This window comes from Palaemon carinicauda, chromosome 30 (genome assembly GCF_036898095.1).
Source record: "Palaemon carinicauda isolate YSFRI2023 chromosome 30, ASM3689809v2, whole genome shotgun sequence".
NCBI lineage: Eukaryota > Metazoa > Arthropoda > Malacostraca > Decapoda > Palaemonidae > Palaemon > Palaemon carinicauda.
In genome coordinates, this window is record NC_090754.1 from 86392162 (window position 1) to 86416161 (window position 24000).

Consider the following 24000-nt stretch of genomic DNA (forward strand, 5'->3'; position numbering starts at 1 on the left):
AGCCCAAGTACAGTAGGGTCCCGAATTAAGCGTGTTCGAATTACACGATTCCCCTTTTCCGCGATCGCTATTTTTCAAAAATAAATTTTCTGTATCTGCGAGGCTGTTCAAAGTTCGCGAGTCAAGCACTACAAAATGTATCAAATCTATTGTCTTTTTAAGTATATTGGTAGCCCTAAATACGGTTATTTATAATAAATGTTACAAAACAATATCAACATTACATTTCATTAACATAATTTCATAATGAATAGCCTATTTAAGGATAAAATTCCACATCAACAATGAAATCAACTGTTAACTGTGCGAGTCCAGCTGACAAAATGTAAACAGAAATGTGGTTACGTTCTCGGCAATCTTTATCTTTCTCCAACCTTACGATAATTGTAATGGTAGTGTTAATGATGGTATATTAAAGCATTATTTTTGTTTAGTACAGTATATTTAAAAGCCTTATTTTTCCCTCTGGGCGTTCAAGGTTTTCACGAGTAGACTGGGTTCGTTTATCGGCAGTGAATAGCCTAAACTTCGGTAACGAGTCGTCAATATTTTGTCATATTTTAAACAGTATACATTTGATTTGCAAACATTGGTTTTGTAGAGTAGACGGTAAAATAAAATCGAGAGAGAGAGAGAGAGAGAGAGAGAGAGAGAGAGAGAGAGAGAGAGAGAGAGAGAGAGAGAGATGAAATCTCTCTCTCTCTCTCTCTCTCTCTCTCTCTCTCTCTCTCTCTCTCTCTCTCTCTCTCTCTCTCGATTTTATTTTACCGTCTACTCTACAAAACCAATGTTTGCAAATCAAATGTATACTGTTTAAAATATGACAAAATATTGACGACTCGTTACCGAAGTTTAGGCTATTCACTGCCGATAAACGATAACAAACCCTTTAATGCAAACTAACTGTATCCTTTGATATTCCTCTATATTTATCACGAATTCCTTCTATACCTCCTCAGACACTCTTATTTCAAATATCTAAATTATTCTTATCACAACTAACACCATCTAGTCATTTTCATTCCATTATATCTATTATTCCTCTGGATCTTATTCCCTTTCCTTATTCTGTTTATTCGATGGGATTCGTTTTTCCCTTCACCGTCTTTCAGAATCTATTTTTAGCCACTGGCAACCAAATCCCCCTTCCCCCGTCTCCTACCGTCTCCCCTGCGAGTCCACCCAGCCTATCTCATCACTCCCCCCACCTTCATCCTCCCCTGTTCTAGGTCTGTAACCTTCTGCGTCATAATACCTCTCTCTCTCTCTCTCTCTCTCTCTCTCTCTCTCTCTCTCTCTCTCTCTCTCTCTCGTTATACAATACTTACAAATAGATGAAGAAACCAAAATCGGTTTTCTTGAAGTGTCAATTAAATACAAAACGAAAAAATTATACCGTATATACATCCATTTCAATCATAGCTTAAAATACGGTAACCGATTTCGTCCGCAAACCACTATTTTTTAGGAAACACCATTCTATTCCAGAAAATTTTTACTCTTTAAATGTCAATTGCGCTATAATAAAACATGTACTTATGTTGTTAAATTTCGGGTGTGTTTTAAAAATCGAGTATTGCTAACTTATTTTTGTTTTACTTTTGGCTGTGATCACATCAGCTGATGTCTAGCTTCCGCGCGAATACAATAACAAAGAATTGTTTACACCATTTCTTAACTTATTCAAACCATCTATACAGTTAATATTACATAAACACCAATGTGTTATAACCTATCATATTTATTGTTTAGTACTTTAAAACCATCCCCCTCTCTCTCTCTCTCTCTCTCTCTCTCTCTCTCTCTCTCTCTCTCTCTCTCTCTCTCTCACACATCGAACGTTATGGCGGTAACCTAATTGTTCGGTGACTTTAAAAATAGGCCTAGTACTTTCTTCTTTTACCTTTTTTGCATATGGATCCATAATTGAGGTGGGTACAAGTTGACTTATAACTGAAGTTAGGAAAAGTATTTTGGATATGGAAAGGACAATTATCTTTCGTAACAGTTTAGAATTATCGTAAGTTATCACTCTGTCATTAGCGGCAGTTTGCTATTGTGGATTAAACGCATAAGGAAAAAAAAATTTCCAGCTTTGCTACGAATTTAGGAATTTATATGGATACGGTAAGTAAAATATTTGTAATAACATAATGTTTACTAAATGTTTGTAATATCATTAGTTATGACTTAGATCATGTGTGTTTAATGCATTCGTTTGTTTATAGTATTATGATCGAAGATGGAGCGTAAACAAATGGAAGGTTTCCGTTTCAGGCGGCATCATAAAGAAAAACATTTCATAAATGGCATTCATTTCATTTATTTGAAAGTTCTAATAAAAAATAATTAGAACATTGGTAATAACAAATTCAACATATAATCTATACTTGGTAAAACTGCTGTCAATTCAAAAACACAGATGTATAAATGCGTCTGTTTCTTCGTTGTGATCAGAGATAAACGTAAACAAAACATTGGTTGTCGTTTTCTATTGTGCTTTTTAGCGTGTTTAGGAAACGCATGATATAAAATCGCCTTTATTTTGATAATTCTGGATTTTCAATCATACAACAAGCTAGTCTATAGAGTGATGGTTTTGCTATTCACCAGTTGTATTATACAATAGATATGACAAACATTAAAATTTGTCTGTATTTTGGGTTGTGTTATAACGGGATATATATGGTGTTTACACCTATCCTGGTTGTAATTTTAACCATTTTTCAAGTTATTAGACCTTTAAAGTATATTAAATGTTTTATTTATTTACAAGAACAATTTGATATTATAAAGAAATACAGTATAGTACAAAGAAATTATTGGAAATGGGTAGTAAACACATTTGAATAGGCAAATTGCTGGTTGCCTTGGCCGCAATGGAATTATTTCTGTTAGTTGTGTGTTTCGAAATTCGCGATTTTCCATTTACACGAGGTCATTAATCGACCAAATTCTCGCATAATTCGGGACCCTACTGTATACTTATAGTAGGTAGCATATATAATTGCAGCCATTCCAAACCGGGGTTGTAGCTAAGCTACAATCCTAGTTGGAAAAACAGGATGCTTTAAGCCTAAGGGTTCCAATAACAAAAAATAGCCCAGTGAGGAAGGGAAATAAGCAAATAAATGAACCAAAAGAGATGTAATGATCAAATTAAAAATATATATTTTAAGAACAGTATCAACACTAAAAATGTTATTTTTATTAGTAAAATAAATTTTTGAATATACTTACCCGATAATCATGTAGCTGTCAACTCCGTTGCCCGACAGAATTCTATGGAAGGATACGCCAGCTATCACAATACTAGAAGGGGGTGTACTTACCAGCGCCACCTGTGGCCAGGTACTCAAGTACTTCTTGTTGACACCTCCTCAATTATTCCTCGGTCCACTGGTTCTCTATGGGGAGGAAGGGAGGGTCGATTAAATCATGATTATCGGGTAAGTATATTCAAAAATTTATTTTACTAATAAAAATAACATTTTTCAATATTAAACTTACCCGATAATCATGTAGCTGATTCACACCCAGGGGGGTGGGTGAAAACCAGTGTACAAGATTAAAGGATAGCTAAGTATCCCATATTTCATATAACAGTTATCTCAAATAACAATGAAATAATAAGTACCTGGTAAGGAAGTCGAATTGAACCGTTACTCTGCCTCTTTTTTAAGTTCGTCTTCCTTACTGAGCGCAGCGTTCCTCTTGGAGGCTGAATCAACCCAAAGGTGCCAAAGTATATGGGGTTGCAACCCCTACTAAAGGACCTCTACAAAACCTCTAACCCAGGCGCTTCTCAAGAATGAATAGACCACCCGCCAAATCAAAAGGATGCGGAAGGCTTCTTAGCCTACCGTAACAACCATAAAAACAACAATAAAAGCATTCAAGAGAAAGGTTAAAAAAAGGTTATGGGATTAAGGGAATGTAGTGGCTGAGCCCTCACCTACTACTGCACTCGCTGCTACGAATGGTCCCAGGGTGTAGCAGTTCTCGTAAAGAGACTGGACATCTTTAAGATAAAATGATGCAAACACTGACTTGCTCCTCCAATAGGTTGCATCCATTATGCTCTGCAGAGAACGGTTTTTATTAAAGGCCATCGAAGTAGCTACGGCTCTTACTTCGTGGGTCCTTACCTTCAGCAATGCAAGGTCTTCCTCCTTTAAGTGAGAGTGGGCTTCTCTAATCAGAAGCCTTATATAATATGAAACCCCCATCTTGGACATGGGCCTCGAAGGTTTCTTGATGGCACACCATAAGGCTTCTGACTGTCCTCGAAGAGGTTTAGACCTCTTAAGATAAAATTTGAGAGCTCTGACAGGGCAAAGAACTCTCTCTAGTTCGTTACCTACCATGTTGGAGAGGCTAGGTATTTCAAACGATCTAGGCCAAGGACGTGAAGGAAGTTCGTTCTTTGCTAGGAATCCGAGCTGAAAAGAACATGTTGCAGATTCGGTCGTGAAACCAATGTTCTTGCTGAAGGCATGAACCTCACTGACTCTCTTAGCTGTTGCAAGGCAGACGAGAAAAAGAGTCTTGAGGGTAAGGTCCTTGAAGGAAGCTGACTGGAGAGGTTCGAACCTAGGTGACATAAGGAACCTTAAGACTACGTCTAGATTCCAGCCTGGAGTGGATAGACGACGCTCTTTAGACGTCTCAAAAGACTTAAGAATGTCTTGAAGGTCCTTGTTGGAAGAAAGGTCCAAACCTCTGTGGCGGAGAACTGAAGCCAACATACTCCTATACCCTTTAATCGTAGGGGCTGAAAGGGATCTCTCATTCCTAAGATGTAGAAGGAAGTCAGCTATTTGGGTCACAGAGGTATTGGTAGAGGATATTGAATTGGCTCTACACCAGCTTCGGAAGACCTCCCACTTAGACTGGTAGACTCTACGAGTGGAAACCCTTCTCGCTCTGGCAATCGCACTGGCTGCCTCCTTCGAAAAGCCTCTAGCTCTAGCGAATCTTTCGACAGTCTGAAGGCAGTCAGCCGAAGAGCGTGGAGGTTTGGGTGCAACCTGTCTACGTGAGGTTGACGTAGAAGGTCCACTCTTAGAGGTAGAGTCCTGGGGATGTCGACTAGCCATTGAAGTACCTCTGTGAACCATTCTCTTGCAGGCCAAAGGGGAGCAACCAGCGTCAGCCGTGTCCCTTCGTGCGAGAGGAATTTCTGCAGAACTTTGTTTATTATCTTGAACGGTGGGAATGCGTACAGGTCGAGATGGGACCAGTTCAGTAGAAAAGCATCCACATGAACTGCTGCAGGGTCTGGAACAGGGGAACAGTACAGCGGAAGTCTCTTGGTTATGGAGGTGGCAAACAGATCTATGGTAGGTTGACCCCACAAGGTCCAAAGTCTGTTGCACACACTCTTGTGGAGGGTCCATTCCGTGGGAATGACCTGATTCCTTCTGCTTAGGCGATCTGCTGAGACGTTCATATCGCCCTGAATGAACCTCGTGACCAGAGTGAGGTTTAGACCTCTTGACCAAATGAGGAGGTCCCTTGCGATCTCGTATAGGCTCCTCGAATGGGTCCCTCCTTGCTTGGAGATGTAAGCCAAGGCTGTGGTATTGTCTGAGTTCACCTCCACCACTTTGCCTAGCAGGAGGGACTTGAAGTTCAACAGGGCTAAATGAACTGCTAGTAGCTCCTTGCAGTTGATGTGGAGTAATCCCTGTTCTTCGTTCCACGTTCCCGAGCATTCCCGTCCGTTCAAGGTCGCACCCCAGCCCGAGTCCGATGCATCTGAGAAGAGATGAAGATTGGGGGTCTGAATAGCCAACGATAGGCCCTCCCTGAGAAGGAGGTTGTGCTTCCACCACAGGAGAGTGGTCTTCATCTCTTGGGTGATTGGGATAGAGACTGCTTCTAGAGTCGAACCCTTGTCCCAATGAGCTGCAAGATGGAATTGAAGAGGGCGGAGGTGGAGTCTCCCTAGCTCGACGAACAGGGCCAGTGATGAAAGGGTCCCTGTGAGACTCATCCACTGTCTCACCGAGCAACTGCTCCTCTTCAGCATGCTCATGATGCACTCTAGGGCTTGGCTTATCCTGGGGGCCGATGGAAAAGCCCGAAAATCCTGACTCCGAATCTCCATTCCCAGGTACACAATGGATTGGGAGGGAATGAGTTGAGACTTTTCTATGTTGACTAATAGACCCAGTTCTCTGATTAAGTCTAAATTCCAATTGAGATTCTCCAGACAGCGACGACTCGTGGAGGCTCTCAACAGCCAGTCGTCTAAGTAGAGGGAGGCTCTGATGTCCGATAAGTGTAGGAATTTTGCTATATTCCTCATCAGATGAGTAAAGACCATAGGAGCTGTGCTTAGGCCAAAACACAGGGCTTGGAATTGGTAGACAACCTTTCCAAAAACGAATCTCAGGAAAGGTTGGGAGTCTGGATGAATAGGAACGTGAAAGTAGGCATCTTTCAAGTCCAACGAGACCATCCAGTCCTCCTGCCTGACCGCTGCTAAGACCGACTTCGTCGTCTCCATCGTGAACGTCTGCTTGGTGACATACGCGTTGAGCGCGCTGACGTCCAGCACCGGTCTCCAACCCCCTGTCTTCTTGGCCACAAGAAAGAGACGGTTGTAGAAGCCCGGGGATTGATGGTCCCGGACTATAACCACTGCCTTCTTCTGCACAAGTAGCGACACCTCCTGGTGCAATGCTAGCCTCTTGTCCTCTTCTTTGTAGTTGGGAGAGAGGTTGATGGGCGATGTGGTCAGAGGTGGTTTGAGGCAGAATGGAATCCTGTAACCGTTCCTCAGCCAACTGACAGACTGGGCGTCTGCACCTCTCTTCTCCCAGGCTCGCCAGAAGATCTTGAGTCTGGCTCCTACTGCTGTCTGGAGATGCGGAGAGTCAGTTTTTTCCTTTAGATGTCCTGGAGCCTTTCCTGGACTTGCTCCTGTAAGAGTCTGGACGGGAGCTTCCTCGGCTGGGGGCTCTACCACGAAAGGGCGGTATGAACCTCGTAGCAGGGGTATCAACCACTGGGGAGCGATAAGTCTTGGGGACTGAGGTAGCAACCTTAGACTTACGAGCCGATGAGGCTACAAGATCGAGTGTGTCCTTTTGTATCAGGGCAGCAGACAAGTCCTTAACCAGCTCTTCGGGGAAGAGGAACTTCGAGAGCGGAGCAAAAAGAAGTTGTGACCTTTGGCAAGGTGTAATGCTGGAGGAAAGGAAGGTACACAGCTGTTCCCTTTTCTTCAAAACCCCTGATACAAACAACGACGCAAGCTCACCAGATCCATCCCTAATGGCCTTATCCATGCAGGACATTAATAGCATGGCAGAATCCTTGTCCGCAGGAGAGGTCTTCTTGCTGAGGGCCCCCAGGCACCAGTCAAGAAAGTTGAACATCTCAAATGCTCTAAACAGTCCTTTCAGTAAGTGATCCAGGTCTGAGAAGGTCCAGCAAACCTTAGAACGCCTCATTGCAGTTCTCCGAGGCGAGTCTACCAGACTTGAGAAGTCAGCCTGGGCAGAGGCAGGTACTCCCAAGCCTGGTGCTTCTCCTGTGGCATACCAAACGCTCGCTTTCGAGGTGAGCTTAGTCGGCGGGAACATGAAAGAAGTTTTGCCAAGGTGTTGCTTAGTCTGCAGCCACTCCCCTAAGATCCTTAATGCTCTCTTAGAGGACCTTGCTAGGACTAGCTTAGTATAGGAGGACTTAGCTTGTTGTACGCCCAGCGAAAACTCAGATGGTGGAGAGCGGGGAATAGCAGAGACAAAGTGGTCTGGGTAAACCTCCCTAAGCAGAGCCAAGACCTTACGAAAGTCAATAGACTGTGGAGAAGGCTTGGATTCATCCACGTCTGACGAGGGATCCAGGTGTGCCTCCTCATCATCAGAGTGTAGCGAAGATATTGGACAAGAATGCTGAACAGCAGAGTCAGAACGAGTAGGAACAATATTAGTGGTTTCCTCTTCAAGTAACAGTTGAGGGAGAACCTGAGGCTCAGACTGCAAAGGCTGAATAACAGACAAAGCAGAAGGAAGGCGCATGGGTGGAGGAGGCTGACTCCTAGCATGAGAGGTTGAACCCAAGGGTTGCGCTTGCTGAGCGGTTGGTGGAAGCGGAGTAGCAAGTTCCTGTTCCTGTGGTGTGAGCGGAGCGTGATGAGGTTGAGGCTGCGCAGAACAAGGTAAATGTCTCGCAAGCTGAGGCTCCTGAGGCGCAAGGCCAAGGTGTAGTGGAGCTTGCCTTGTGGATGGTTGAGCTCGCTGCAGCGAGAGCTGAGGAGACTGACTCATGCACGGGAGAGGTTGTTGTACCTCAGCCGAGAGTAGCACCACTGGTGGAGCAGCAAGGGGAGGCGGAGGAAGAGAGGTATAATCCTCCTGATCCCATAGCAAAGGTTGCCTTAAAGAAGGCGGAGGCTGAACACCACTGGGAACAGCAAACTCAGACTGTGGCTCAACATCGTACGCCTGGCAGGTGGTACTGCGATCAGGCGGAGCAAGCGCAGGCGGAGCGAGCGTAGGCGGAGCGAACGCAGGCGGAGGGAGTGTAGGCGGAGGCGGAGGCGCAACACTCTCAGCCCGACACTCACGCATCAAGTCCGAAAGCTGAGCTTGCATGGACTGTAGTAGAGTCCACTTAGGGTCGGCAGAAACTACGGTAGGCTGAGGTAAAGCCTTAACAGTCGAGCTCTGTTGTGGCAGAACCTTACTCCTCTTGGGCGGAGTGCAGTCGACAGATGACTGCGGCGAGTCAGAGCTGAGCCAATGACTGCAACCTGGCTGAGCACTCGCGGACTGGACTCTGCGTTTAAGTGGTCTCGAGACCTGAGACCAACGTTTCTTCCCTGACAGATGATCAGCGGACGAGAAAAAGACGGGCTCAATCGTCTGCAGGTGGGAGTGACGGTCTTTGGAAGACACGCCCGCAACCACCGAGGATACTTCTGTGCGCCTAACAAGGCCTGCCGAACCCTTATGCCCTTCGACATTGCTTCTCCCCTGGGCTTGGGAGCTTGCAAGAGGTCCCGGACTGGGAGGACGACTGGCTCGCACAGAAGTATCCTCACGCACCACACTGGCACTGACACTAGCACTTGGCACTGCACTGACACTAGCACTCGTCACAGCACTGGCACTAATTCCACCCACTGCACTCTTGACCTTAAGTTCCTTAACTTCGGCCATCAGAGACTTATGGTCACTTACCACTGACTCTACTTTATCGCCTAAGGCCTGAATAGCACGCAAAACAACAGACATATCAGGCGGAGGGCAAACAGTAGGTTCGGGGGTAGCCACTACAGGGGTAGGAAAAGGTAGGGGATCATGAGGTGAGGAAAACAGTGAAGAGTGAGAAGAACTCCTCCTAACTCTACCTCTCTCTAACTTAGTTGAATATTTTAAAAGACTGACAAATTCCAGTTCCGAAAGTCCGGCGCATTCCTCACATCGATTTTCTAACTGACAGGGTCTGTCCCTACAGTCAGAACAAGCGGTGTGAGGATCTACCGAGGCCTTCGGAATACGCCTATTGCAAGACCTACATCGTCTATGGGAGGGGGCTTGCGAAATGTCAGACATCTTGAATCCAAAGAGTTAGCCAAAGGGGTTTCCAAAATCAAGCAAAAGATCGTTAACCGTATATCAGGACTATATAAAAGCTATCTAGCTAATATAAGAAGGTTTCCAGTAAAGCGACAGCCGAAATCTGAGAGAATACTTCACCAATTAGCCATGAACAAACTCGAAGATCATAAGCATATCCCAGAACGTCTTGCCGGAAGCACGACAGAGGAATAATTGAGGAGGTGTCAACAAGAAGTACTTGAGTACCTGGCCACAGGTGGCGCTGGTAAGTACACCCCCTTCTAGTATTGTGATAGCTGGCGTATCCTTCCATAGAATTCTGTCGGGCAACGGAGTTGACAGCTACATGATTATCGGGTAAGTTTAATATTGAAAATAAATCTTTCACATATAAATTATTAAAAGAGACTTAGGCCTGTGTCAGTTTGTTCAACATAAAAACATTTCCTGCAAGTTTGAACTTTTGACATTCAAACTTTTAAAATATTTCCAGCTTATAAAATGATCCCTTGAACTTTATCTGTTCTTGAAAGGACATGCCTTTGAAAAAACTTTTTCGATGATTGAGCTCAAATATATTCCTGAAATACCTACCAAATTTATCCTTGGATGAATCCTCTTCTCTGTGTGACTTTGAGCTCAAGCATAGTTCCTCATCACCACCAATCTTTTCACTGTCCGCTTTCTGACTGTGACTGTCTGCTACATTCATCGACCTGAATAAGAGATCACTTTATTATTATTATTAATAGGAGGAGATTACTATCCCAATGAAAAAGACCATCAAAGATACAATTAACTCAATACATTCATCAATCCAGGTAAAATTTTGTTTCCAAGGTTTCCGGAAATTTTGAAATTGATAGGAATGTTTTAAAAATTTAATATTCAATTAAATAAATATATATAAAAAATAACAAGAAAACATTACATATGATAAATGAAAAAAAAAGTTGTCTGAAATGTTTGGCAAAATAAAACAAAAAAGTTCTTGTCAACTTTACATTTAATGCACACCATATAAACAACCTGACGCTTAAGCAAATATAGTAAGTACACACTTGTGTACTTGCATGTCTATATAAAAAGAATCACAATTATTAGGAAAACAAAACTTGGGAGATGAGGGGGCATGGCCTAGTTTACCTAAATGATCTCATACATGACACACTATTGGCCCATAGAGAAGATGCAACCAATCAGAGCACACTGTTCAGTATCCTGGGTGCTGGTTGGATTGGCAACAGCAGGATCACTCTCTACCCTACTGCAACATGCAGTACCTCACATTGTTCAGTTTTCTTTTAAGCATATCTGTGCGACATCACTACACATATTTGTCTATGGTGTGGTGTTGTTTTGCATTTTTGTGTATAATTGTGAATGACTTTCACAACCCATCAAATTGCCCAACCACTCTGCACCTTTTAAGGCTTCTGGCAATGTTCCCAAGTGCCAAAGGAAGATGTTTACTATAGCAGGGATGAAACTTCTTGACATACTTTAGGATTAAAGGAAACACAGACCACCATTATGGCATCAATGAATCTACTGTTCACTATATCAAAAAGAATGACGATGATACAGGAGTGCCAGCAATGGTGACATTTAACAAGACAGCAAAAAGGAAGACAATTTTCTGCAATAAAGCCATCATAAGGATAGAGTGAGCATTAGCCCTATATATCAATAAAAGCAGGAAGAACACTGCACTGGATACCAACACAATATGCAAAACAGCAGCAAGTTTACAGACAGTAGTGCTTTGATAAATTTCAAAGGATATTCACCTTAAGAGTGTGTCTGCATATGGAAGCTGTCTCCTAACAAACACACTATTGCCAGCATTAAGCAAGGGGGATATTCATATAAACATGTTTTCAAAATGGATGAGACTGGGTTTTATTTTTGGAAACGGGTGCTGTCATGCACTTTCATTAAGGAGGCGGCCAGAACTCTGGAATTTAAGACGAATAATGATTTCCTCACACTTACAATGTGTAAAAATGCTGGGCGCTTTTTGTTAAAGCCATCATTTATTTTCAAGTCCAATAACCCCAGGCCACTATTAAAAATACGAACCTGCTGCCAGTAAACTGGATGCACAACATATACACCCTGAGAATTCCATTGCAAAATGGAGGAAAAAACTATGGTTTATTTTTGGAAGACCCCTTGGATGAAGTCTTCCAATTAGCAATTTTTGATCTAACAATATTTCCCGGTGGTTTTATTAGAGAGGGTCTTGAAAGATTGTGTTTTTATTTTTTTTTCCTCTTGATCAAATTGTAGTGGGGGATGGTGGACTTCAACTTGAATTTCTGATTTATTTAATTTGTCTCCCAGTTCATCAGAAACAGTAACAGACAAAACATCATATTTTACTTGACATCATAATTTTCTTATGGAAGGGGGCAAGAGATATGGAGGTCTCTCTCTTTTCCGATTAATAAGTAGTGAACTACCAGATTTCTGCACCTTCCCCACTACAGGTGCACCTGGTAACTTTGTTTTAAGTGGAACCTCCATCAAATCAGGCAAGGGCATAGCCTGAGAGCTTAGTACTATTGTTGGTAACATTTCGAAGGTTATAGAGAGATAGGCAATGCCCCAGAGTTACTACACAGTGGCAAAGCCTCAGAAGTCAATATGCTTACCTCGTCATGAGGTACTTTACTATTAGGTGTATTTCTTTTCTTAGAGCTACTGGCAGTACTAGTTGGGTTTGATGTCTCCTGTGGTAAATTTCCTTTAGATTTCAATGCCTTTGCATGGCTGTTTTGTTTATTCAGCAGTCTTTTGGCATGTCTTATACTTACGTGCTCCATACTAGATTTGTTGAGGGCAGCTTCTTCAAAGTTAGAGAGCTCGCAGCTCCTATCGGTGGATTTTTGATCTGGGTTACAGTTCAAACACTTGGCCTTAAGTATATACTCTCCATGGTAAGGTTTGGAGCAAATGCTACACATTTTTTTTTTGTTTTTACAAACTTTAGAAGGGTGTCTGAATTCAAAACAGTTGAAACAATGTACTGGCTTTTGTTTGAAAGGTCAAACTCTAATCCTTTCATTCTCAATAACAATATGGAAAGGTACATCGGCATGCTGGAAAGTAAGGATAATCATCAATGTTCCAGGAACTTTATGCACCCTCCATACTGTTAATAGACACAGGGCCAGTATCTCTTCTTCTTCTTCTTTTTCTGCATCTTTTCCCACTTTTATGTGGGGTCGATGTCTTCTGTAAATTCATACAGGTCTTTATTGAAAACTACTCCCCTTCCATAACTAAAATTTAGGTGGGGTTTGACATCTAATTTAATATTGTCACTATTTGTTTTTAGGTTAGATAACATGACAGACTGTGTGGATGATTTGGCATGGATAAGGAAATTATTTTTTCCAAAGCGGGATACTATATATCTCCTGGAGCAATGGTTTCTACATTTTTCTATATAAATTTACAAGTTTTAAAAAATTCCCTGTACTCCCTTTAGGCTCTGCAAAAAGCCACATAGATTATTTTCACTTTCTTTGGGAAGGTTTGCCAACATCAACATCTTTTTCACACCAGTCAACAGGCCTGTATACGTCCAAGTCTGTTGGTACATTATCACACAAAGCACCGTTAATATTCAAATTATTAATTTTACCATACATAATGTTTCTTATGGTATCAAATGCTTCATTATGACTATTATAAGATACCCAGGAATCCCATTTATCACCTGAAAGTTTCATTCTTATCTCCAAAATCATTCTAGAATTTGCAAATGTTCTATATAGCTCATCATAATTAGTATCCATTGGGATTTGGTAACATGAAGGATTCGCAGTTTCCTTATGTTACCCAAATTACCTGGTTTTTGAGCATCAGTAGAATGGTCCTTTTCAGTTTCCAGGTCATCAACAGAGGGGTTGGTTTGTATCGAAGAAGCAAGCCAGGTTAGCCACCTCTTATCGGAGGAGGTCAGTCTTCCTATCCCATGTGGCCCAACACGAGAAGAGGCTTCAGCAGAGACCAGTCCTCAATTAGAGAGGGGCTACCTCTCTTTAGGTGGGCGTACATTGGTCAGTGGGGGTAGTTAGCCCCTCCCACCAATGCCTGGTGTCCCCCATTACCCGTAAATATAGGCGACTTAAAACCAGATCACTGGAGCCCGACTCTTAACAGGCATGGTCTGCACCCAGTGGGGTCTGCGAGAGGGTGATGGCGTAAAAATTTGTCGGGTTAAGATGGCATGCCATCCATCCTACACTGTGCCAAATCCAAAGCAGCAGTCAAACTATAATCAAACAAGCCAAAGTCGTCGACAAGTTCATGCCCAATAGGAAGAGATGGGAGAATAAAAGAAATAACCAAGAGGAAAAGAGAAAGTGCTGACTAATTTAGTTGGATCAACAATTGGGCGCCAAGGTCCAGTGGGAAAGCAGTTCCCACTGTTCATCAGAGCCCAGCTGCTAATCCCTCAGCCTCCCATCCTCGTCAAGGCTTCAGCATCTGTGTGTGTGTGGGGGGGGGACGAGAAGATTTATACCCCTCCGCAGAATCTCATCTGCCACTCACCATTTGAGGTCCTTCTGTTCCTCTGATCCCACGGTGATCAGCATGTCTGGGGAATCGAAAGTTTGTTTCCAATTGGACTTTAGTCGCCACTAGAGGGATCGAATCCTGAGGCGACCTTTGTGAACCAGACGGGCCAGAAATGATAGGTGTCTGAGGGGACACAGCCACTCCTGGGCTGTAAGTTCTCCTCTGAGAAAAGGTCTCGCAACCTTCCTCAGCCTTACTACCCTGTCGTTTGAGGGGAAGGCTTTGTGAGGATTGTTGTCTAAAATCATTCCTAGGTATGCCAGTCTCTAAGTGGGAATTAGGGATGACTTCTCAAGGTTTACCATGATCCACAGATCTTGGCAAAGCATCAGAAGTTTGTCTTGGTGCTGAAGAAGGGTTGCCACCAAGTCCGCCAGGATCAGCCAGTCATCTAGACAACAAAGGACAAAGATGCCGAACCTGTGAGCCTAGGATGACACTAGGGTGAACATTCTGGCGAAGACTTGGGGTTCTGTAGAAAGACCAAAGCACAGTACCCTGAACTGGTATTTTTGTTGTCTATGCTGAATCTTAGATACTTCCTTGAAGACGGATGGATTGGGATCTGAAGTGTGCATACTTTAGGTCCAGTGTGCACATGAAGTCCTGTGGCCTTACCGCTTGTCTGACTGTGCCTGCTATCTCTATGCTGAACGAGGTCTGTTTAACAACTTGTTTAGTGCTGAGAGGTCAATGACTGGTCTAAAGCCTTCAGACGCCTTTTTCACTAGAAAGAGTCGACTGAAGAAGCCTGGGGAGTCGCCGAGGACCTCTCGGAGAGTGCCTTTCTCCAACATAGTCTGGACTTTGGCCAGAAGAGCCAACCCTTTACTGATCCCATCGCAAAGGAGTCTATCGTCAATGGATCCTGTCTTCCTCCATGAGAGGACTTGGTGCCTTTCCTGTCTTTGGCTGGAAAAATGGCTTTTTGGACACCTTATTCTATACTGCCGGTTTACACATCGAGGTCTCACGTTGGTTGGTCTGCAGAGGAGCTGGTGGTCTGTAGAGCCTGGATGTCAAGGCAATATGAAGGAGGGAGTCCTGGTGGGATTTCCTCCATCTCTCCACAGGTTGTTCGACGTCCTTATGCTCAAACAAAGAGGTACCCTCCAGGGAGAAGTCCCGGAGCCTCGCGATCTTGATGCTGGGGACTTAGTAATGGAACCTTTTGGATACTGAGCCTCTACGCTTGAGGATGGTGTTAGCCAACAAGTTCATCACTTGGTGGGCCAGGAACTCAATGGTGTGGGTACCCGAGAGGAGAGAGGTTTCCATCGCCTTCCTGGTACTTTCTTAGGAAAAATCCCCCGTCCGTAACAGGATTCCTACAGATCCTAGCTAGAGATCCAGCCATGAAGTAGTCTGCATGGCGTACTTCGCGACCTTTTCCTGGTTTAGGATCTCTGCGGCTGAGAACGTGACTTGCCGGACGGAAAGCCTCTCTAGAGAGACTCCCTTTGTCAATTCCTCCAATGAATGGTGAAGAGGAAGGGCTGGTCGGGTCTCGTTCAAGACTTCGTAGTATCACCTGACTCCTCTGTTGAATGCACGGAGGATGGAGGAGCTTAGCCTATGAGCCACATCAAAAGGAAGCACAGTATTGAGTTAGTTGGGAGGCAACTTTCCGCCGGGCACTCTTCAGCTCCTGAGACCACAGCAAGGCTGCGCTAGACTCCGAGGGCTTCTGAGTGCCAAAGACTAGATCCAACACCGTCTCTCCGGGTCAGATAACCCATTGAGGGCCCTCATCACAGTAAGGACATGCCAGAAGGTGTGCTCTAACTCTCTCTGCTCTTCCTCCGATCCTGGCTGGCAGAGAGATCTTCATCATCGACTGCCGGGAACTCATCCCGGTAGGTCATGGTAGGCTTTAGGGTGATTGATTGCGGTTTTGATCCCCACTGCGGGTCCAGACGTCCTCAAAAGACTTTGGTAGCGTTTACCAGTCTTTTGACTCATTCCAAGGTGGAAGGTACATCTCCAGCATTGAAGGTCTCGGTGATCTGACCTTCTTCGAAACCTTAGTTATTGTGACGCTATTATCACACTGAAGATCTTCCCCCTGTGAAAGTAGGGGAGAGTTTGAAATAGACTCCTCTTCCCGGTAGGATATTGGCTGAGGTGGTGACAGCCAAAAGACTGAGGGGAAGGCGAATCAGCGAGGTTGGTCCTTGTTCTAGGTGTTTTAGTTTGAGTTAGCTTCACCCTTGACGATTCTGCAACTTCTGGAACTCCTCTCTTCCTCTTCAGGGGGGAGGAAGCCATGATCCTTTGCTGTGAGTCTGAGGAATCCGAAGGGAGGTTCCCTAGAGCCTTCGACGTACGACTTGAAAGGGGAGGTCCATAAACCTGCATTACTGCTCAGGCTACGGTTCCGAACCACGGCTGCTTGCTGACGCTGGTGCTGTCCGACAGATCCCATGAAGGGAAGGAAGCGGAAGGGTACCTCTGAGGAGTCTGAAGAACTTTAGTCGCAATTGACTTCTCCTTAGGAGCAGGCAACTCCGGCATCTTGAATGCTTCGTATTTGCCCCTTTCCCCTTTCCCCGGCGGTTGCGCTGTTATGTGTTTGCGGGCAGGGAAATGGGGCGACGGTGACCTGTGAAGAGAAGCCTACTTTTCCTCAGAGAGAGGATTGAAGTTCTCGGAAGGGATAACCTACCTTTCCACTCCTTCTCAGTCTCCTTGTATCCACCTACCTGTTGCCTGGAGGCCTGCTTTGACTTCTTGAAAGTCAATGGCTGCTGTTGATCATTCCCTTTCCCTCTGTGTTATGTTTGTTGAGTGACCAAGAGTTGCTGCAGATTTGGCGAATGCCGACGCATTAGCGAGCATTTACGTGTTGACAAGCGGTGTTCTCGTTGGTAATCGCTGATGTGATGGAGAGCGTTGGCGAGCGCTGGCGGGCTGGTGAGCATTGGCGAACTGGCGAATGCTGACATGCAGGTGAACGCTGACGAGCGGTCGGTGCTGGACGAGAGGATGGAACTGAAATGCGGGCTGGCAAACCATGGTCTGACTCGACACATTGCTATGGATAATGGTGGGAACGGTTTGTGGGGGAACGACGTAATGGGGATCAACGCATTGGTGAACGACCGGAGGGAGCAAGATGCTCATGAGAAACGTAATGAGCAGGCAATCGAGGAGCAGGTGGATGTGAGCGGCTACACAAACTAGGAGACTGAAGAGCAGGAGGTTGGCGATACAGAGGTTGGTGAGCAGCCAAACGAAGGTCAGGTGATAGGATGTGCCCTTGAGAAGGGCGAACATCCTCTGAAGAGGATAGCAAGCAATCATTTGACGAGGGGTCATGAACCGAGGTTTGGTTGACGAGCAGCAGAGTCCCTGGAGTCAGGCAAAGGTCGGGAACCAGGAGAGGCAGGGCGAGACAGCTCCTCCGATGAAGAGAGCTACAAAGACGAGGCCGATGAACCAACGAAGCGTCTCTTCACTGATGGTGAAGAAACACCTCTACGGCAAATAATGAGGATGAGAACGGCGGGGTCTATGACTACGATGACACCTCATAGGGGCGGGAGGATCAGCAAGCTGATCAGCAGCTGGCCTCTGAAAAGTCTCTCTACAGGTGAACTCCCTCAGGAGGGTGAAACATTCGCAGGAGAGACATGGATAGGACTCCCCCCCCCCCAGGTGTGTGAGTGAGAGGGGGAGGCTAGCTAACCCCCCCCCCCCCCCCCAACTAGCGGTATGGGTAGTTAAAGCTCGCTAAATTTTAATGGCTTGTACTTTCAGCTTCGCCGAAAGTAATACCCATATAAATAGCGAAGGTTTGTATTCCAGTTACGGAACAATGAGTTTAAAAACTTCTTAAGAGTGTAGAAAGATGTATAAGAGTGAGGGGAGAATTTATAAAAACTAACATATATAAGAAAATACATAACATGAAATTTAAAAAATGTATGCTGTACAGTACTGTCTCTACTTTGCAGGTTTTTACCTCTTGTGAGGAGTTTTGGAACATAGCACCCAAAATAGCCGAGGGATTACTCTACTTCGGATAAACATATTTTCAATCCCTCTTATTTCTAGATTTTTTCCAAAGGGGGATGATGTCTACATAACATTTATAAAATAGTAAGAGCGTGGTGGTATGTAAACTGGGACAAATATAAAGTAAAAGAAAAGGATCCAACAAAAACCTTTTAGTAATACCTACAGTTGTAGATACAATGCTACCTTGCTATGATTAGACACTTTTTAAGTAATATTTAGCATTACATATAAACTAATCTAGTGTGCATGACTCCTGAATATAATGATCATCCAGTATAGTCCTTTAATCAGACCACTGAGTAAGGATTGCCAACGTTCCCAGGGCTGGCTACAAAAGAGGTAGTGAAAAAGTAAAAAGGGGTAAGTAATCTAACAGCTTATTACTATATTTGCAACTCCCTAAATTATTATTGTTATTACAGGGGAGAGTTTAACAAGACCGATGAGTCAAACTCGACTTTTACAGAGCTGGACCAATTAACATCGAGAAGAAAATTATTTTTTTTATATAAATGTTAAATAAATGAATAAAATAAAATATATATTAAATATAATGGATAAATTATGATGTAAAAATCTGTGATAAATACAAATCTAAATTTTTCTATAAAACCTGTTTCTTGAAGGAGTTAAAATCCTATAAACAGAAAAATTCTGTCTGATAAAAATTCAATAAAACATCTCTCACTCCCTAAAGGACAACTACCAAGCATCATTCCATTATTTTCCCATCACATGAAAGTGGTATTACATTTCTACCACTTACTACAGAGTTAAGGAAACTTTTTCTCTCATTTGCCTTTTAGACAGGCATGATATAAAAGTTCCACAAAATGTTAATACACAGTTTTTCCATACTGTAATTGCAACAATGTGAAGTTGAATAAATATTCCTGTCCTGATATATGTTTCAATTGCTTTACAGAAACCAGATCAGATACAAGATAAATTCCTTCTTCCGCTGCTCCAGTGAAAAACATCGACTAATGAATAGTTTTATGCTTAGTCCTTATCAAAGCAAAGTCACTCACAAGGATTTGGATAGCTTAAGATAAATACTAATACGACTTCTCAAAAATGTCTCGACCATGCAACCAATGCTATAAAATTGCTTTCCTTACAGAAGTTTACATATCGAAACTTACCCTTCACTAGAATCACTCGATGGTTCATGGCTACTTTCCTCCTCCTCTTTCCCACTATCTTTCGTCCTTTTTCTTCGGTCCTCGTCTTCATCATCGCCATTACCTTCGTCTCCACTCCCATCCCCGCCGCCTCTGTCTATACCACTGGCTTTCGATCCTCCTCCTCCTCTGTCATCAATATTTTTCTCTTCTCGTTTCGTACCTTCGCTTATTTCTTTCTTGTCTTTACTAGAGGTTTTGTCGCCACTTCCTCCGGATATTGTCCTTATGGCAGATGCCTCTGAAATTTAAAATTGAATTGAATCATATGCAAAACATTAAACCCATCAACAGGAATAACTCTACGTTGTTACAAAAATATTCAAAGGATTTCATGTTAAAATAACAATACTGACATGTAGCAAAATGCTTTCTTATACTGTGGCCCAATACAAGGCAAATCATATCTTTAAATCTCAGCACAATGCATTGCCTAATTAACTTTAGGCCAAAGACCTTTTATACAATGACGTGAAAGGTAAAGTGAATAAACCTTGCCAATGAGGGTACAAGCCATTCCAACTTGCTGCTGGTCTCAAGCTTGGATAAAAGGGGTGAGTTACTGCCTGGTCTAGCCAACTGAGAATGAAAACAATGGGAAAACCTAAATAATGAATCTTGAGTCCTTAAGGGAATGCAATAAAGCTAGGGTTACTTGTAAACGACACGCTGTAAGGAGTAATATGCAGCAAACTTGCAGCAAATGTTTTCATGTTGACAGGATGACGTGTCTTTTTTATTGCTTATATATGAAATATTTGTTTTCCTGTTGTTGCTGTTTTTAAAATATTTTATCTTGATTGTTCATCATTTCTCATGTTGTTTACTTATTTCCTTTCCTCACTGGGCTATATTTCCCTGTTGGAGGCCTTGGGCTTATAGCATCTTGCTTTTCCAACTAGGGTTGTAGCTTAGCTAGTAATAATAATAATAATAATAATAATAATAATAATAATAATATCAACAACAACAGGAATATCAGAATTTATGATTACTGCTAAACAAGTTAGCAATTAGAAAGGATTAGAAAAAAAATTGAGAATTGGAAACTGGAATGGTAGCCTCACAGGCATGGGAGGTGTATTATGAATGCTATGCAGGGAAGGAAACTTATGATTCAATATATACAGGACACGATATGGAAAGGGGAAAGTGCAAGAAAGCTTGGGGAAGGATATAAAATTTACTATGCAGGGGAAGATATAAGAAGAAATGGAGTAGGAATTATTTTCTATCCAAATCCACAGGAAAATGTACGAGGTCCCACGTATTAGTGATAGGCTCCTGGTCTTAAAAATTTGTGAAATATAAGAGTATGGCATATCATCTCAGGATATGCCACTTAACAAGGGTGTAATGAAAAAGGGAACTGAAGAATTCAGAGGGAAACTAGAAAGTTATGGGGTCTTTTGACAGGTCAGACAATACTACATTGGATCCCTCTCTCTGGTCAGGATTCACTTTTTCTTTGCTTACACATACAGTGAATAGTCTGGCCTATTATTTACAGATTCTCGTCTCTCCTCATACACCTGACAACACTGTGATTATCAAATAATTCTTCTTCATCCAAGGGATTAACTACTGCATTATAATTGTTCAGTAGCTACTTTCCTCTCGGTAAGGGTAGAAGACTCTTCAGCTATGGTAAGCAGCTCTTCTAGGAGAAGGACACTCCAAAATCGAACCATTGTTCTCTTGTATTGAGTAGTGCCATAGCCTCTGTACCATGGTCTTCCACTGTCTTGGGTTAGAGTTCTCTGGCTTGAGGGTACACTCAGGCACACTATACTACCAAATTTCTCTCCCTCCTGTTTTGTTAAAAGATTTTATAGTTTATATGGGAAATATTTATTTTAATGTTGTCACTCTTCTTAAATATTTTATTTTTCCATGTTTCCTTTCCCCACTGGGCTATTTTCCCTGTTGGGGCCCCTGGGCTTGTAGCGTCCTACTTTTCCAACTGGGGTTATAGCTTAGCAAGTAATAATAATAATGATACATATATAACCAAGGCACTTTCCCCAATTTTGGGGGGTAGCCGACATCAAACAAATGAAACAGAAAAGGGGGACCTCTCCTCTCTACGTTCCTCCCAGCCTGACAAGAGACTCAACCGAGTTCGGCTGGTACTGCTACTGCAGTACCAGTAATAATAATAATAACAATAATAATAACAATAATAATAATAATAATAATAATAATAATAATAATAATAATAATAATAATATAATAATAATAATAATAATATAATAATAATAATAAAAAGTTACAGTGGACTGTTAGTGTTATCTAGGGACATGAATGTCCATGTAGGAAAGTTCTGATGGTTTTGAAGGAATGCATGGGGAAGAGGTTTTAAAAGAAGGTACCAGGAGGGTGAAAGACTACTGACATTTGCAGAAGCTATGAATCTGATAGTCTTGAATAAACTGTTTCAGAAAAGGAGAAGTCATCCAGTAACTTATAAAATTTAATAAAATGAGACCCAAAGTGACTGTGTTGGTATGGAAGGAAGTACAGTAAAGTAAATCATCATGAATTGGAAGACTATTCCAAATGAAACCATTGTAGCTCAACATAAACTTGTAGTGGCAGATTTTAGGCTGAAAGGAATATGTAAAAGAGCCCCAGGAGGATAAAAACTTGGAAGCTGAAGGAGGAAAACTCGAGAGTCGAAAAGAAATGTGGAAAGAACCAGAGAAGTGATATGTAATTGAAATGTCAGAAGTACTGGAAGAGATATGAGATGTGATGAAAGAGATTGTGGTACCTGCAGCAGCAGAGGTGTAAGGGAGGAAAAGTGGTAAGCAGTAACAGAAAAATAAAAAAAAACAGTACAGTAATTTGTATTTTTCCTAGATATACACCTGAATCCTTTATATAGGGAGTATGTTATGAAGTCTTACGTAATCTGTCAAGAGTGTTATATGATCCATATGAGATATGGAAAAGGGCTTATGTAAATATTTTCTATATTTTCATGAAGTATTGCGTCATGTTTGTGAGAAGATATGCAATTCTTATGTGCCACGTGTTTAGAAGGTTCTCTAAAACCCTGGGGTTAGCTCCTTATCTTTTTATTTTATTTAGAGGACAAGAGTGGGCGGAGCTAGCTAAGAGAGTCGTCTTGTTGTGCGTTGGTACGCGTCCGAGAGAGCAATCCTTGGCAATCCTTACACCCTAAGGCCAACCTCCAAGCTTCCAGATCTCGGTCCAAGAATCTTCTGGCAGTAGCTAATTCATATATAGGCGGCCCAAGGCTGCATAACAGCAGAATAGAAATAGCCATCCTGTGAAAGAACTAAAGTGGGCCCCCTCTCTCTCTAGGTGTTTCTAGCGTCCTTTCCAAAATGATTTTGTGCCCCAGCATATATCGTGTGTAATGAGTTAAAACGCTGCTGTAAATTTGGCAGGTGATTTTAAATTCATAATGTTGTGGTAAGTGTTGGTATTGTGTAAATTTTTTGTAACTGGACCCGTGCAAGTAAAATATGTGAAGTTAGTAAGTTTATCAGTTATTTTATGTAAGTTCTTTATGAATTAAGAGTAATTATTTCTTTTGTTTTAGTACAAGGTTTATTCAGATATAATATTTCGAGTCAAGTGATTATATAATTTTCAGAGTGTAACATTCCTTTTGTCTTAATCGAAGTTTTGTTCAAACTTAATATTTCAAGTGGTTTATTTTTATTTATGTAAGTTCTTTCAAAGTGTCATGATTTTAAAGAATATATTTATTTTTGTAGAGTGTATTATTTCAATCACCAGTGTTTATTTCATACTCGCTCGTATCCTGTTTATGAATAGAAGAGGTGGTTTTGAATAATTCTGAAGAATAATTACCCAGTTTTGTTTTGAGTGTACTTAAAGAGACCTTTGGATATTCAGTGTTTTATATATTGCTGTCTGTGAGTTATATGATTATCTTAGAGTTCAGGTATTAATATTTCCATGTGCAACATATTTGATATAAAAACAAGATGAGGAGTTTGGAACTTGAGAGGGTTGTGTAGCTTGCCAGCCCTAATATATATAATTTGGTTCCCAGACATGTGAACATATCTTTATATAAACACACACACACACACATATATATATATATATATATATATATATATATATATATATATATATATATATATATATATATATATATATATATATATATATATTCAAATAAGCCATACAGTATATATATTTGATACATTAAAGTCTCGATTCTCTTAACGACCTCGGGATCAGAGCCCCAGGCGAAATCACACAAAGACAAGAGCTTGTGACCGGCCGGGAATCGAACCCTGTGTTTGTATCAATATTTGTTTTAGGAATTCAGATTCGCTGTTATTACTTTCTTAGTTACATTTGATTGTCTTTCAACTCATTGACGCTGTTAAAAATCATATGTACTCTAACACATTTTCGTTTAATCTCTATCTCTCGGAAAAAAAATAATAGACGCCTCTAACACTATAACAGCGAAGAACAAAAAAGAGAGAGAGAGAGAGAGAGAGAGAGAGAGAGAGAGAGAGAGAGAGAGAGAGAGAGAGAGAGAGAGAGAGAGAGAGAGAGAGAGAGAGTGAGTGTGTGTGTGTGTGAGTTTTTTTAAAGAACATGTTAATGCT

At 42.1% G+C, this 24000-nt stretch overlaps 1 protein-coding gene across 2 annotated transcripts in view; it reads right to left on the minus strand.

The window, feature by feature from the left end:
• Nucleotides 1-24000, minus strand: part of LOC137623335 (TP53-binding protein 1-like) — a 315782-nt gene that overhangs the window by 167132 nt on the left and 124650 nt on the right. For both annotated transcript variants that reach the window (XM_068354144.1, XM_068354143.1), the window contains exons 4-5: nucleotides 19337-19616; nucleotides 10173-10294 (exon numbers count right to left, since the gene is read on the minus strand). In XM_068354144.1, coding sequence (XP_068210245.1) covers nucleotides 10173-10294; nucleotides 19337-19616 — 402 coding nt within the window. The remainder of the gene's footprint in view (nucleotides 1-10172; nucleotides 10295-19336; nucleotides 19617-24000) is intronic.